We start from the raw sequence: 13796 nt of genomic DNA on the forward strand, positions 1-13796 counted from the left end.
CTTCTGAGTTATATTCTGAAATCACATTTAAAATAACATATCTGCCAGCTGTCATGACTAGGTACTCTTTCAACTTTGTTGAAAGCAAGGAATGGGAAAAATGGTTTGCAACAGCATTAGTTCCTCCTCCTACAGATTCAAATCAGATCTTTTGGTAACTTGAGGGTTTTAATACGCAAGGGCAATGCCCAGGAATGTGAAGGTAAATTGGCTCAGTAGGAGAAAGAAAGGGGAAGTGGGGGGACTTACAAAAAAATCTCTGCCTTACAGGTTTTGCTCATATTCTTAGTGTAAATACTTCTATAACCACAGAACCAGTCTAAACTGACCTCCTCTTATCTAGCTATATCTATAAAAGCCTAATATGCAAATTGTCCCCTCAGGAGTTCGTTTGCTCTCTATGACAGGCGCTGACTACCAGGGGATGGTGCAAATGAAGGAAGGCCCTGGCCAGCAGCTGAAAGCTGGTGAAGGGAGGCCCCGGCTGGAAACTAGAAGGCCCCAATCAGCCCTGATCACCAGCCAGGCCTAAGAATCCTACCCGTGTACGAATTTCATGCACTGGGCCTCTAGTTTCTAATAAGATACTAAGTTGTTTTTCAGAGATAACAACAGAACAAGGCCGAACATCTTGAAGTTGGACAGTAGACATGTGCAATAAAGAAAATTCACCCTAGAATAATTTTTCATCATCAAGGGCTCAAAATCCACCAGGGATGCATACTAACCACCCTCAAACTCAAACATACGAAGTATGAAAAGCCGTGATTCCCTAGCACCTGTGCATTAGGCCCCCAAGCCTGCAGTGCATGCGCACTAGGCTCTTGTTGATAGCTCCTTTACACACCTGATTATCCCTTGGAAAGGCTGTGCCTCAAGGCTCCCTGTGCAGCCTTTTGAAGACCACTGATTGCTCTGTGAGCTTCATTCGCCAGATCTTGGCTCGGATCCTCCCTCCTGTAACTTGTAATGTTTGAGACTGTGGGCATATTGTTTCACTTCTATACATCTCAGTTTTCTCCTACCAAGTAGGAGAAGCCTATGCCTACCATCCAAGGAAGTAAGAATGGTGGTGGTGTGTATACTGTGTTGGCATCCAGGAGATGTTCCACACATGGGTGTTACTATCAGAGTCCTCTTTTATTTTTCCGTTAATCCTCACCTGAGGATATTTTTTCTTTTTCTTTTTAAAATATATTTTATTGATTTCAGAGAGGAAGGGAGAGGGAGGGAGAGATAGAAACATCAATGAGAGAGAATCATTGATTGGCTGCCTCCTGCACGCCCCCTAGTGGGGATCAAGCCCACAACCTGGGCATGTGCCCTTGACTGGAATCAAACCCAGAACCCTTCAGTCTGCACTCTATCCACTGACAGGACTGAGGATGTTTTGTTCCATTGATTTTTATAGAAAGTGGAAGGGAGGGAGAGTGGGAGGGGAGAAAAGAGAAAGAAAGAAACATTTATGTGAGAGAAACTCATCAATTGGTTGCCTCTCTCATGAGTTCTGACCAGGGCAAAGATAACTGGCAGCCCAGGTATATGTCCTTGATGGGGAACGGAACCTGAAATCCTTTGGTGTGTGGCCAATGTTCCAACCACTGAGCCACACTGGCCAGGGCCAGAGTCCTAATAGAGTTGAAAGGAAGATACTTGAGGGTTGATGCTTGGGGTATACATTCCAGGGGGAAACACAAGGTTAGTTTTTGTTTTTGTTTTTTCTCTCCAAAGCAAATGACTGCTTTGGTTATCTTAAAATGCTCTCTTCAAAACAGAACTTTCAGCTTGTTTCTCTCCCTTTTATACAATCTTATATCTTATGGACTAGTGGCCTGGTGCACGAAATTCATGCAGCCCGGCCTGCACCCTCTCCAATCTGGGACCCCTTTAAGGATGTCCTACTGCCGGTTTACAGGGATCGGGCCTTAACCGGCAGTTGGACATCCCTCTCGCAATCCGGGACTGCTGGCTCCTAACTGCTCACCTGACTGCCTGCCTGCCTGATTGCCCCAACCACTCGGCCTTCTGGGCTGCTCGCCCCCAACTGCCCCCCGTTGCCGACCTGCTTGCCCCCAAATGCCCCCCCCCCCACCAGCCTGATCACCCTCAACTGCCTCCCCCTGCTGGCCTGCTTGTCCCCACCTTTCCTCCCCACTGGCCTGCTCACCCCCAACTGCCTCCCTGCTGGCCTTCTCACTCCAAACTGCCCGCCCCCCCCCCCCCCCCCCCGCTGTCCTTATCACCTCCAACTGACCCCCATTGATGGCCTGCTTGCCCCCACTGGTCCCCCTGCTGGTCTGCTTACCCCCAATGGCCCTGCCTCCCACCAGCTTGATCACCCACAACTGCCCTCCCCTCTTGGCCTCTAACCACCTCTACCTCGGCCCCACTACCAGAAGAACGTCCAGAAGGTCTCCTGGAAGGTCTCCCAGTCTAATTAGCATATTACCCTTTTATTAGTATAGATAGAGGCCTGGTGCACAGGTGGGGGCCGACTGGTTTGCTCTGAAGGGTATCCAGGATCAGGGTGAGGGTTTCCTTGGGGCATAGGGCAGCTTGGGCGAGGGGCCTGTGGTGGTTTGCAGGCTGGCCATGCCCCCTTCAGGGTGGGGGTCCCCACTGGGGTGCCTGGCCAGCCTGGTGAGGGGCTGATGGCTGCTTGCAGGCTGGCCAAGCCCCCCAGCGGGGACCCTCACCCCTTGGGGATGTGGCCATCCTGGGTGAGGGGCTGATGGCTGTTTTCCGGCTGGCCACGGCCCCGGGCAACCCAGGCTCCCAGACCCTCCTTGAGCGGAGGCTACAGCGGCTGGAAGCAGGTATCTGGGACTTATTTATCTTCTATAATTGAAACTTTGTAGCCTTGAGTGGAGCCCACAGCCAGCCAGGGCAGGCAGGAAGCTTGGCTTCCTCCATCACCAGGGGCAACCCAAGCCTCCTGTTTGCTCCAGCTCTGTGGTTGCCGCCATCTTGGTTGGGTTTATTTGCATACTCGCTCCTGATTGGCTGGTGGGTGTGACTTGTGGGTGTAGCGGAGGTACGGTCAATTTGTATGTTTCTCTTTTATTAGATAAGATTGCTGGTAAAGTCTGGGATCGCCACTTGGTGTGGACAAGCACACACAAGAACAGCAATGGCTCTCTTTGGGAGTAGAACCCAAGCCTAGTCCATCTTGGATCTAACTAACCTGGAGGTTTAGTAACCAGGAAACAGAAGGGCTGCCTTCTAAGGTGGTTTCACCTGTAAGGCAATCCTTAGCCAGGTCCCCTGGGTCTTCGTTAGCATGAGGTACCTGGTGGTTCTACTGGCTTGTTAAGGGGCTTTTAAAAGTCTTGTTTAATGACGATGAATGGCAGAGCAGTCTTGTCACCACATTATAAACAATTCTAGGGCACAACCAATATCTCACACTTTACTTTATTTTTCTTCACAATATTAACTGAAAAGACAAGGAAAGTTTAATAGCAAGGTGGATTTTTCTGATCACACAAAAAAGGCCCTTTTATTAATGCTGATCAACTAGAGACTTACTCTATCTTAACAATCTAAAATATGCTTACCATGTTTGTGTGTGTGCGTGCCTGTGTGTGAAGTGTTACAGGATAGCAGCCACCCCTAAAAAGTATTCATCTTAAAAGCAGTCATGGAAGGTCAAAGTGGAATTTTGATAACAAAAGCTTTCAATACAAAAACACTTTTTATACACTTATTTTATTTCAGACAAAAATAATCTCAAAACAAAAGCAAAGCTTGGTTGAAAACTTAAGAAGACAGTATATTAAACACAACCACTAACACTTCCCCGAGAGAAATTTGATTGGCTATCACTCCTTCAAATGGTACCCCAGAGGAAAAAACTTAATAAAATGAGCTAGCTTGGAAGGCCCACCCCAAAAGGTTTAGGTATATGGCATTACCAAGTATCTACATCACAGTCATATGTGGTAACAGTCCCAGGATCTTTTGATGAAGTCTTTCTGTCTTGCACAGGTGTTTTTGTTTGCTAGGCTTACATTGGTACCCAAAACAAACTATCATCAACAGGAAATTGGCTTTAAATTATTTTTCTGGGGTAGCATGGTGAATTGGTACAATACCATTCATACTCCATCTGGGTTTCTTTGTGTCCAGTGGGATGCATATTTTGTGGTTGTCCAAGGTCTGTCCTATGAGCACAGACATGGAACAGAATGATTTTTTGGGTTAAAGACAATGGACCTGTATTACCACTTACCCAATCGAGTTTTACATTTTTTTGTTTTTATTTTCTTTCTGTATTGTGCATAATAAATACTTAGAAACAGATGTTCCTACCAACCAGAAGGTTTTCATTAAATATCCTATTGCTTAAAACTGCAAATTTATTGTTTAAGTAGCCATTAGACATACCCAGGCTTGAAATATATGCCATTGCGGGCAAATGTTTAAGAGTTTTGGTCCTTATGCACTGCTGTACAGAGCTGGATTTTGAGTTGTTTTGATGTCTCTAGAATCTAACCATTATCACAGAACTTTAAAATGTTTCTTGCTTGTTTTGTAAGTTCCTTCATGGAGATATGACATTGACCCCTAGCAAAAGGTCACACTCATTTCCATTTCATACCCCACAGTCCTGGCTCTTCTGAAACCTCCACGCTCTAGTCCAATCTTGGGAATGTTTTGCTCTTTTGAAAATTCCTCCCTCCCACCCCTGCAACAAATGTCCTTTGTCCCATAATAATTAAAAAAAAATCTCTGGAAGATCCAAATTGAATAACAATAAAGTTCTGGTTGGAACCTTCATAAGCCTGACAATGTAGAATTGTATTTTTTAAAAAGTGTGCAACCGCATTTGTCTGGGAAGCAAAAGACACCACAGAATAAGATCAGAATAGAATTTCAACTGACTCCCTAATTTCCTTAGCATGGCTTGTATTTCAAGCCCTTCCTGTTTCTTTCTGATAGAGCAGGTGTACATTACTAACTATTAGTGATAAGAAAGAATAAAAACAACCACTGCCTTAGAAGTACAATTGAAATGAGAATTTAGTTCGCATTTGTAGTCATTTTAGCATAAGTTTAATTACATGTTAGATGACTTGCAATTCTGTCCAATCAGTAGAACCTTAATATTAAAGCCAGACATGTGCGGGGACTGCCTTATTTATGTTTCATCCTGATTATTATAACTCCTCTTGATTTATAATCGCTTCCTAATTTCCCATACTGGGCCAGGACTAGATCTTTCACTGATAAGCAATAAATACTTACTAAAGAAATAAAAGTCATATCTGAATATGCAGAGATAAGTGGGCTGGGGCAGAATATGTTTTTGTTTGTTGGAGTATTGAAAGGTGCTTCCTAAATTCGAAATGTGACTTTAACCCAAATCTTAAAACATGCAAGATTTTTCAGCCACTGTACAAACTCAGATGGACTGTCTGCTATAGCACACGTTGACTGTTTTGATCTCTCTTTCGGAGTGCTTGTGCACTGAGGCTTGGGAGGACCGCAGAGGTTCTTCAGTGATTTTCTCCTGTGGTTCTGTTTAGAGCCCTTGACCCCCATTGGGAAAGTGCGTGTGTTCTAGCTAACCTTGACCCTGGCCAACATATGCACCATGCATTCAGGTGTGAATCTCTTCTCAACAAGAAATAAGTAGGAATCTAGTTGTCTGATCACAAAATAATTGAGACAATAAAAAAAGGAGAAGAAAAAAATGACTAGTTGAAGCCTTTATATACATTCGTTGCTTCTAACATGTTTTTAACAACAAGAAAAATGCAACATAACTACTTTTAGAGTGAGTGCAGCCACAATACTGTACAGTTCTGGGGGCAGGCAGCTGGGCACGCTCACCATCAAAACCAGATAACAAAACCCCACAGCAAAGGAAACCAGCCAGAAGCCAACCCCTGGGAGGTTTTGTTTTTTTTTTTTAATATATATATACATTTTTTTGAATATTCTGCAAATCCCAGTTTGAACAATAACAAAAACGACAATAAAAGACAAACAGACTCTATATTAAAAACGTCCATGTTCTTCATTGTTACTCTAAAGCAGCTTGGAGGCTGTCGCCACTTGGAGTGTACTGCAAACTGACTCCATTAAGATGATCTTGGCAGGATAGCAGCACAGGATTTGATATTCCATATTTATCACTTTTGACAATGTAAACCTTTCATAAAATAATATTTCTCTTAAAAATTAGAATCATTCAAAGGTCTGATCGTCCCGTTCCCTGAGGCCCGCCAGGGAGGTCTGGCTTCATACCATGGGGTTTCCTGCTTTCTCGGTGTGGGGCATGGGGCATAAGTGCCACTGCATGTCAGGAAAAACCTGAAGGACAGCCAGGGAAAGGGCCCTGCGGAAGGAGGGATCTGGATGAGTCTATGTGGAAACAGGCCATGGAAAGCAACTCTCAAAAGGTCAAACCATCAGAGCCAGAATTTAATCCCCTGGTCACTTCCCATCTCGATTTTCAACTGAATGAACCTCATGGGTTTAACCAAACATGTATGTAAGCCTAAATAATGTGAGTTGAATTCTGATTTGTCCAGGGACAAATAAACCCTCAAGGAACAAGGGCAGAGACAACAGGTATGTCCCTTGCAATAAACAATTATGTGGTCATGGAAGTGCACATAACTCCGTGGCAGGCGTGCTCCAGGGTTTCTCCAGTAGCTGAGACCCGGGACTTAGCTCATCTTCTCAGAAATGCTTTTAAACAATTAAGAGACAAGAATCTCAAATGGAAAAATGATCATTTTTGCTAACAAAGAATGTAGAGGCCATAACTAAATACAATTTTTAAAAATGCTGAGATGCATGTATTTTTTTTAAAAAGCAGCTTTCGAAATATTAACCACAGCATTAAACATTGAACATAGTACATTCCAAAGTTAATACAGATAAATGGTATATAATGCAATAATGCCACAGTTATTCCACGTGTGTCTCAGGCTCTCTAAACTTGAAAACATATTTCCTAGTTTATCAGCTGAAGATCACTTCTTTCACTACTTCTCTAGAGCTGTCCACCACTATTTTTTTTTTTCCTTTTAATGCCCAGGAGGTACAGATAAACTCCACATTCCACACCTGGAACTTTTTTTCCCCTCTGTCAGGTTTTCAAATAAAACCAAACTACAATGACAAGATAATGTTTTACATCGCAACTCCACAGACATGGGTCAATTAATCCATGACACCTCATCCCAGTGCTTCCTTCAGGATTTATGACCCTCCCCTAAGTCATGTAAAGCCTCGCTCTAAACTGCTCAGACGGGTGGGTGGCCGCGCAGCCAACTCGCATGCATGCGCAGCGGCCACACTGCACGCGGGCTGCACGCACGTGCCTCCTTTCTTTGCTGTTCCATTTCGGTGGGGGCGCTCCAGCCTTCACCACCTCCCTCTGCTAGGAAGGGCAGAGTGCCTCTGTGTCCTTCCCTGCACAGTGACAGACATCTTAGGAGCGTTGGTTCCCAGGCTCCAGGCTCCACACTCGACATGGAAAAGGGCCTCCCTGGAGGGGCCCCGGTGTACCAGGCCCCAGCCTGCTCTTCGTTCCTGACAGTGGAATTCTGACTCCTCAGCTTCCAGACGCCGTAAGACCACAGGCCTCTGTTTGAAATCCATGGAGCAGGCCAGCGAGTGCCCAGGCTCGGTTCCAGGATGAGGCCTCCCAAGGGAGACGAAGCGGGACTTACAACCGCGGCCTCTTGCGGAAAAGCAGGCACTTGTGGCGGCCTGATGCTTCTGTAACTGCAGCCTTCCTGATGCCGAAGGAGTCGCCGAGACGTCCACTTCCTCGCATTCCCAAGGATTCTGTTTCACGCACAGAGCCAGTTTTTGGAGAGGGAGCGTATCCAAAATATAAGAATATACACATCAGGGCTTAAGGTACTGGATGATTTTGTAGAAATTGCTAAAATGCTTCTCGGCACAATTGGTAGCTTAAAAAAATACTTTCCTATGGTTTAAGGGCATTTTTCCTACCACTGTCCTTCGGTGTGGAAATCTTGGCGGATACCAAGTCCATCTGAAGTTGCCATTTTTTTTTTTTTTTCTGCCAACCAGGCATGTACCATGTGAGCCATATGCAAAGCGTAGGTTCTTCTGGCCGGAAAAGAATGCACTTCCCTCCAAGCACCTCCCTCTATGAATATCACAGCCCCCGGGGGCAAATCAATGCAAGGAAAATGAACACCTTCTTCCAAACCTCCAGCAGCCAGCAGGCCGGCTTCTGGAACAGTCATGTTCTCCATCAGTTTGCCCTTCAGATGGTGAGTCAGCCCGGCCACTAACATGGAAAGCGAATCCGTTTATAGGCACAGGAGAGCCAGGTGGAGCCACACCGGTGGAGCTTGGCAATGACTGGTAGTAGGCTTTCCAAGGACAGGGTGCTCCATGGGACTGTCCTAAATAAATAAATCTTTTTCTCCATCATGTAAAAAATAAATGGTATTTCCCTTTGGCAGTAAATAGCTGATTCGACGTGCAGCCTGAAAGCTGTTTTTGTTGTTTGTTGTTTGCTTGTTTTTAAGAGACCACAGCTCCGTTTGATGGTACATCCCAACAATGCATATATTTCTACTGCTTTCATGAACCTTTTGCATATTGGTTTGGGGCAGGCCTGTTGCCTTCACTTGTGACCCAGATAGGCACCCAGGGTGATGCACGCTCCCACCAGGGCCAGGCTGAGCAGGGCCTTCAGAGAGAGCCAGGAGAAATCGAACAGAGGCCGCATGTTGGGGCCATACAGTTCCACAAAGGCGTCCTGCAGGGGAGAGAGGAGGGAAGAAAAAGAGAGGGTATTAGAGACGGAGAGTGGACCCACTCTTTTCACTTTCATTCAAGAATTATTTATTGAGACCCTATTTATGTGCCAGGCACCCTAGAGAAACAGCAGTGAATGACATAGGTTGAAAGTTCCTGCCTCACAAAGCTTTTACCTAGTTGAGTGGGATGGACAATAAACAAAATAAATGTATGATATAAGTATGTTAGAGACTGGTAAGTTCGAAGGGGGAAAATAAAACAGAAAAGGCGGTTAGAAATCTGGGAGGCTTTGCAATTTTCATGAGCATGGCCATTCATAGGTATAATAAAACCCCACGACTACGACAACACTCCTTTATTGAATGCTTGCTATATGCCAGGCTCTTGTAATGAATGCCTAACAAGCATTACTTTATTTATTCTTCATGCCAAACTTATGGAGTCGTTTTGTTTATTCCTGTTCTGTAGGTGGAAAAACCCTGAGAATCACAGAGGGTAAAGGATTTGTCTAGTCAACAGTAGGGCCAGTATTTGAACCCAGATCCAACCAGTGCCCTTCATTTTGCTGATGCCCTAACAACAGCTCGGTGAGTGCTTGGTCTGCCCGGGAGGCTGATGTGGTGGACACAGCAGGGCGGCCTCCGCTGGTTGCAGGCCTAGCTTCTGAGGTCAAAGACAGGGTGCTCTCTGGGAAAGAAAGCCATCCTAGGGTTTCTCCTGGGGGCGAGGGAGGGATGGCCAGACTGGATGACCACAACTTCGAATTTAACTCAAGTTGTGAACTTTACAAGCATGTGGTCATTTATGGTCAGATTGTGTCAATGGACACACAGGTCCCTGGGCAAAGATGGCTCCTGGCTTCCCTTCGTATCGCTGCTTGGAAACCAGGCCTGCAGTGTTTGTAGCAAAGGTCTCTGGGTTGTCTTAGCTCGTTCCTTAGATTTGTTGGGGAAGATTAGGTTCCACATTTGGACCCAATTATTATTTGGACAACTCTGTAAATCTATCTAAATATATAACTCAGTAAATGAAATGCTTTTTCACGTGGTGTGATTTATTTAGGCATTTCAACAACCTGGAATGGGAGCGCATGATTTCATTATGGGAGACAGTAACACGCGGAAACTTCTGACATTGCTGTGCAGAGGAGGTTCTGACAACCTTCACAGTGTTTGTCTGTTTGGGGCAAATACTTCAGTAAAGGGACCAGGTATCATTGTCTCCCAGTGCTGTGCATAGTCTTGTACATGTAGGTGCTTAATAAATGTTCAATGAATGATTCAAGTTTTCTGAATCCATTCACTGGTTTGAATTCTCTTTAACCTAATACAAGTATGTCAAACTCAAAGGCTAACATGCACCCAATAAACAAGGCACATGGCCCGCGGGCGGCGAGTTTGACATGCTTGACCTAATACATCATCCAGATGCTTACTCTGCCTGTTTGAAAGTGTGCCTTCTAAATACAACCACCTCTGGGAATCTCAGAGTAGTCTTGGAGGTGAGAGTTTAAGACATTAGGGGAACTTCTCACATTACTAAATAAAGATTTACACAATTATTTTTCATGACTGCATAGTATTCCATATATTATGCTGTGCTTTCTTGAACCAATTCTTTATTTGGGTTGTTTTAAACGTTTACTAAACAATATTATGCTACATCTCTTCCATAAATTTTTATGTACTTGTTCAGATGTGGGGGTTGTGTGTGTGTATGTGTGTAGTGTGTGTGTATTTAGACAAATTCCTAGCAGGTGAACACACTTGACCAGCCATCAAAATTGCTTACTGAACCGCGCCAGCCGGGAGGTCACGGGTCAATTCCTGGTCAGGGCACATGCCAGGATTTGCGCTCAATCCCCAGGAGGCAGTGGATCAATGATTCTCTCTTATCGTTGATGTTTCTCTATATCCTTTTCCCTTTCTCTCTCTCTAAAATCAATAACAATATATTTTTAACTGTTTACTAAAGTCACAAAAGGTTTCTGTGGAGTCATCCCCACCCTCTCACTGGTTGCCCTGGGACCAGTAACACCTTTTACAGAAGGCAGACAAGGGGTTAGGGCAGCAGTTCTCACTGGTCTTGAGGGTGGTCTTGCCCCACAGGTGACGTTGGGCAATATCTGGAAACATTTTTGGTAGTCATGGTTTGGGATGAGGTCATCTGTGGGCAGAGGCCAGGGGTACTGCTCAACATCCCATGATGCACAGGGTGGCCTGTGAAGAAAGGTTTTAAAGAACCTTTGTGATCATGGACCACAGAAGACCCAACGTTCTATCTAGTGTGTCAACAGCACAAGATCAGTTGGTGAGCCAGCAAGTGGGAGATCGGGACCTCAGATGTACTAGATTAACTTGTACCAGGAGAGGGCGCAAGGGTTTTCTTCTTTTTAAATCTATTGTTAAACTGTTCCAAAATTGAGCCTTAGCAGAGCCAGGCTCTAACACAGTGGTGGGGAATGTCCGGCCCGAGGGCCTTATAAGTCCCCAGAAATCATTTGGTCTGGCCCTGCCAAGGCATTAGGTGGTGAGTTCAGTAAAAGTTTGACCAAATATAGCAGGCTAATTTTTAAGTTGACAATTTTGAATGGCCCATGAATGCTGTTATAAATATCTAAATGGCCCTTAGCAGAAAAAAGGTTCCCCACCCCTGCTCTAACAGATAATGAAATATGTGCTTAGTGCTCTTAGCACAAAGCTGAGGTAAAAATCAAGATTGCTTGTCAAGACACATACCTTCCCTATATATAATCAGGGATAAATGGGGCAGAAAGGGGTCGGGACATATTTACAGGCAGGAGAAACTGCCCCTTGCAAAGTGCAGCCTCGGGTCCCACAGACACAGCCGGGAACATCTTGGAGCCCTCCCTGAGGGGTGGGCAAGCTGGAACCCCCAACAGCCCAGCCAAAGGACGCCCTCGGAGCACTGGCAGTAGGAAAGAAGGTCCGTAGCTGGACTCCACATTTCTTTAGTTACCAGTTGGAGTTGTCTGTGGCTGACTATGAAACGGACTGAGACGCTGGCCGTCTGACCTTTCTGGACAAGAAGCCATCCTGGGAAAGTGGAGGAAGCGGGGACACCTGGGCTGGCATCCCCACCTCCTCTGCCTGGTGCACAGTCCCAGGGGCAGAAGAAATGCATGTCTAAATACCCCTTCCTCTCCTGGGCTGGAATAACCTCCTCTCCTGACCCTGTGCTCCTAATGGGCCATTGCTGATGTGCATTACAAAGAAAATGCACATCTGGGGGGGATGAGCTAACATAGCATCTCTTGACCCAAAGACCGAGAGCAGAGGCGCTGACGCAGCCTCCAGGGGGCTGGGAACAGCTCTGGACTTGGAGAGAAGGTCTGGGTGAAATCCCAGCCTTGACATTTTATTGCTCGTGACCTTGAACAAATTACCCAATCCTGAGCCTCATTTACTTCACCCATAAAATTGGTTATTGTGAAGATTAACGTAGGTGAATCAAAGCCATTTGTCAACGTGGCCCAGAACGTGAACTAGTGGCAACATTAACTTGTTCTCTAGTCTGCTCCCTTGCAAACCTGCTGCAGGCGTCCTGAACCTGCCCCTCCCTCCAGAGGGTCCACCGAGGGGAAGGAGGGAAGGGCAGGTTTTCACAGCGCACTTCATAAGCTCCCTCTAAAGATGCCTGGCGATGTCTACAGAAATTGTGAATTAAAATGCACACGTGATGTGTTCCGGTGGAAGACAGGAAGTGAAATTACAATGCCCATCTGTACTTCCTCATCAATTGGTAAGTCAGGTTGTAGGCTGAGGCATCATTAACCCCCTGAGGTTGAATCGGGCCTCTGAGCTTTGCCCATCTGTGTTCCAAAGTGCCAAGTGGACCCTCTGGGCTCAGGACTGAAGGTCCTAAAAGCTCCTTTCCTACAGTCTTCTTGCTTTTCCAAACATCCTGATTAGGGCGATTTCCGAAGTCTGTTTGAACAGTCTGTCATTATTTGTTTAAGTCTGAAAGCTGTATTAAATAAACACATGCTCATTTTATGTATTAGAAGCAACAAAGTGGGAAAAAGAAAACCTGGGCTGTTGTCATGTGACTCAGACCAAACCCCAGTCTATGTATTTGGAGGCACTGCCAGCCTGGCTCATGCCAGGACTGGCAAGGGCTCTGCCCGATTTCAGGGGTGCGAAGAGCAGGTCCCAAGGGGGGTCCTTTCTCCTTTTGCTGACCCCTTACATCACAGAGGAGACAGGCGGTGCCCCAGCTCTAGTCACTCTTTCGCAGGCAGCTTCTCCACAAACCTCAAACTCGGAGGCTGCAGATGGTCTGAGTCTGAATTCCATCCTAGGCCGGCATCAACCCGACAGGAAGGCCCCACTCCCACCCCCAAACCCGTGCTGCAGGGCGGAAAGTGAGCCAGGGGGGTGTGGATCAGAACAGACCAGGCTCAGACTCCTAAGCTGGGGGGAGGGAGTCAACAGCAAAAGTGTCCTTGTCTCTCCTGCAATGGGACCAGGCCTGGGACCACTGTCACCCCCTTCTCTCCCTCTCTAACCCCCCGTCCTCACCACCCCTACACGCATACCTCCCTGGAGCCAGCCTACCCTCCAATATCTTCCTTTTCCTCTTAAGAATCCTTCAAAAAAGTTTCACTTAAACCTGATTCCAAATAAAATGAGATTTAAAGACAAACAAATCAGATGAGCAACGCCGAGTTCTGCTGAAACCAGTGGGGTGGGGGTGAGGGTGGGGGCCAGGTGCTCTTACACAATTTCTCCTCCCTGAGGAAAGATCAACGGAGAGACCTTTACGTATTTGGCAATGAGTATCAAAAACTTTAAAAATACTGTCCTTCTGTTAGTAATTCCCCTTCTGGTTATTTATCTTTCAAAAGTAATTAATAAAATGCTCTGATTGTATAATAGTTAAAACCTGAAAACGACTTAAATGTCTGAAAACTTGACTGGGTAAAGAACTTAAGGCACATCCATCGGATGGAATACAGTTCAGCCATTGGAACGTGTGCCCTAGATTCACTGGCAAGGAAAGATGCTCCCAACTTA

At 45.8% G+C, this 13796-nt stretch overlaps 1 protein-coding gene across 4 annotated transcripts in view; it reads right to left on the bottom strand.

Annotated features, from left to right (window-relative positions):
* Positions 1–5698: 5698 nt before the first annotated feature.
* Positions 5699–13796, bottom strand: part of BCL2 (BCL2 apoptosis regulator) — a 164372-nt gene continuing 156274 nt past the window's right edge. For all 4 annotated transcript variants that reach the window (XM_070420410.1, XM_070420412.1, XM_070420413.1 and 1 more), the window contains one exon: positions 5699–8758. In XM_070420410.1, coding sequence (XP_070276511.1) covers positions 8624–8758 — 135 coding nt within the window. In that variant the 3' untranslated portion in view covers positions 5699–8623. The remainder of the gene's footprint in view (positions 8759–13796) is intronic.

Source organism: Myotis yumanensis, unplaced genomic scaffold, assembly GCF_028538775.1.
Source record: "Myotis yumanensis isolate MYYU_CA2020_CCGP unplaced genomic scaffold, mMyoYum1.0.hap1 SCAF_7, whole genome shotgun sequence".
In the NCBI taxonomy this organism is placed as follows: Eukaryota; Metazoa; Chordata; class Mammalia; order Chiroptera; family Vespertilionidae; genus Myotis; species Myotis yumanensis.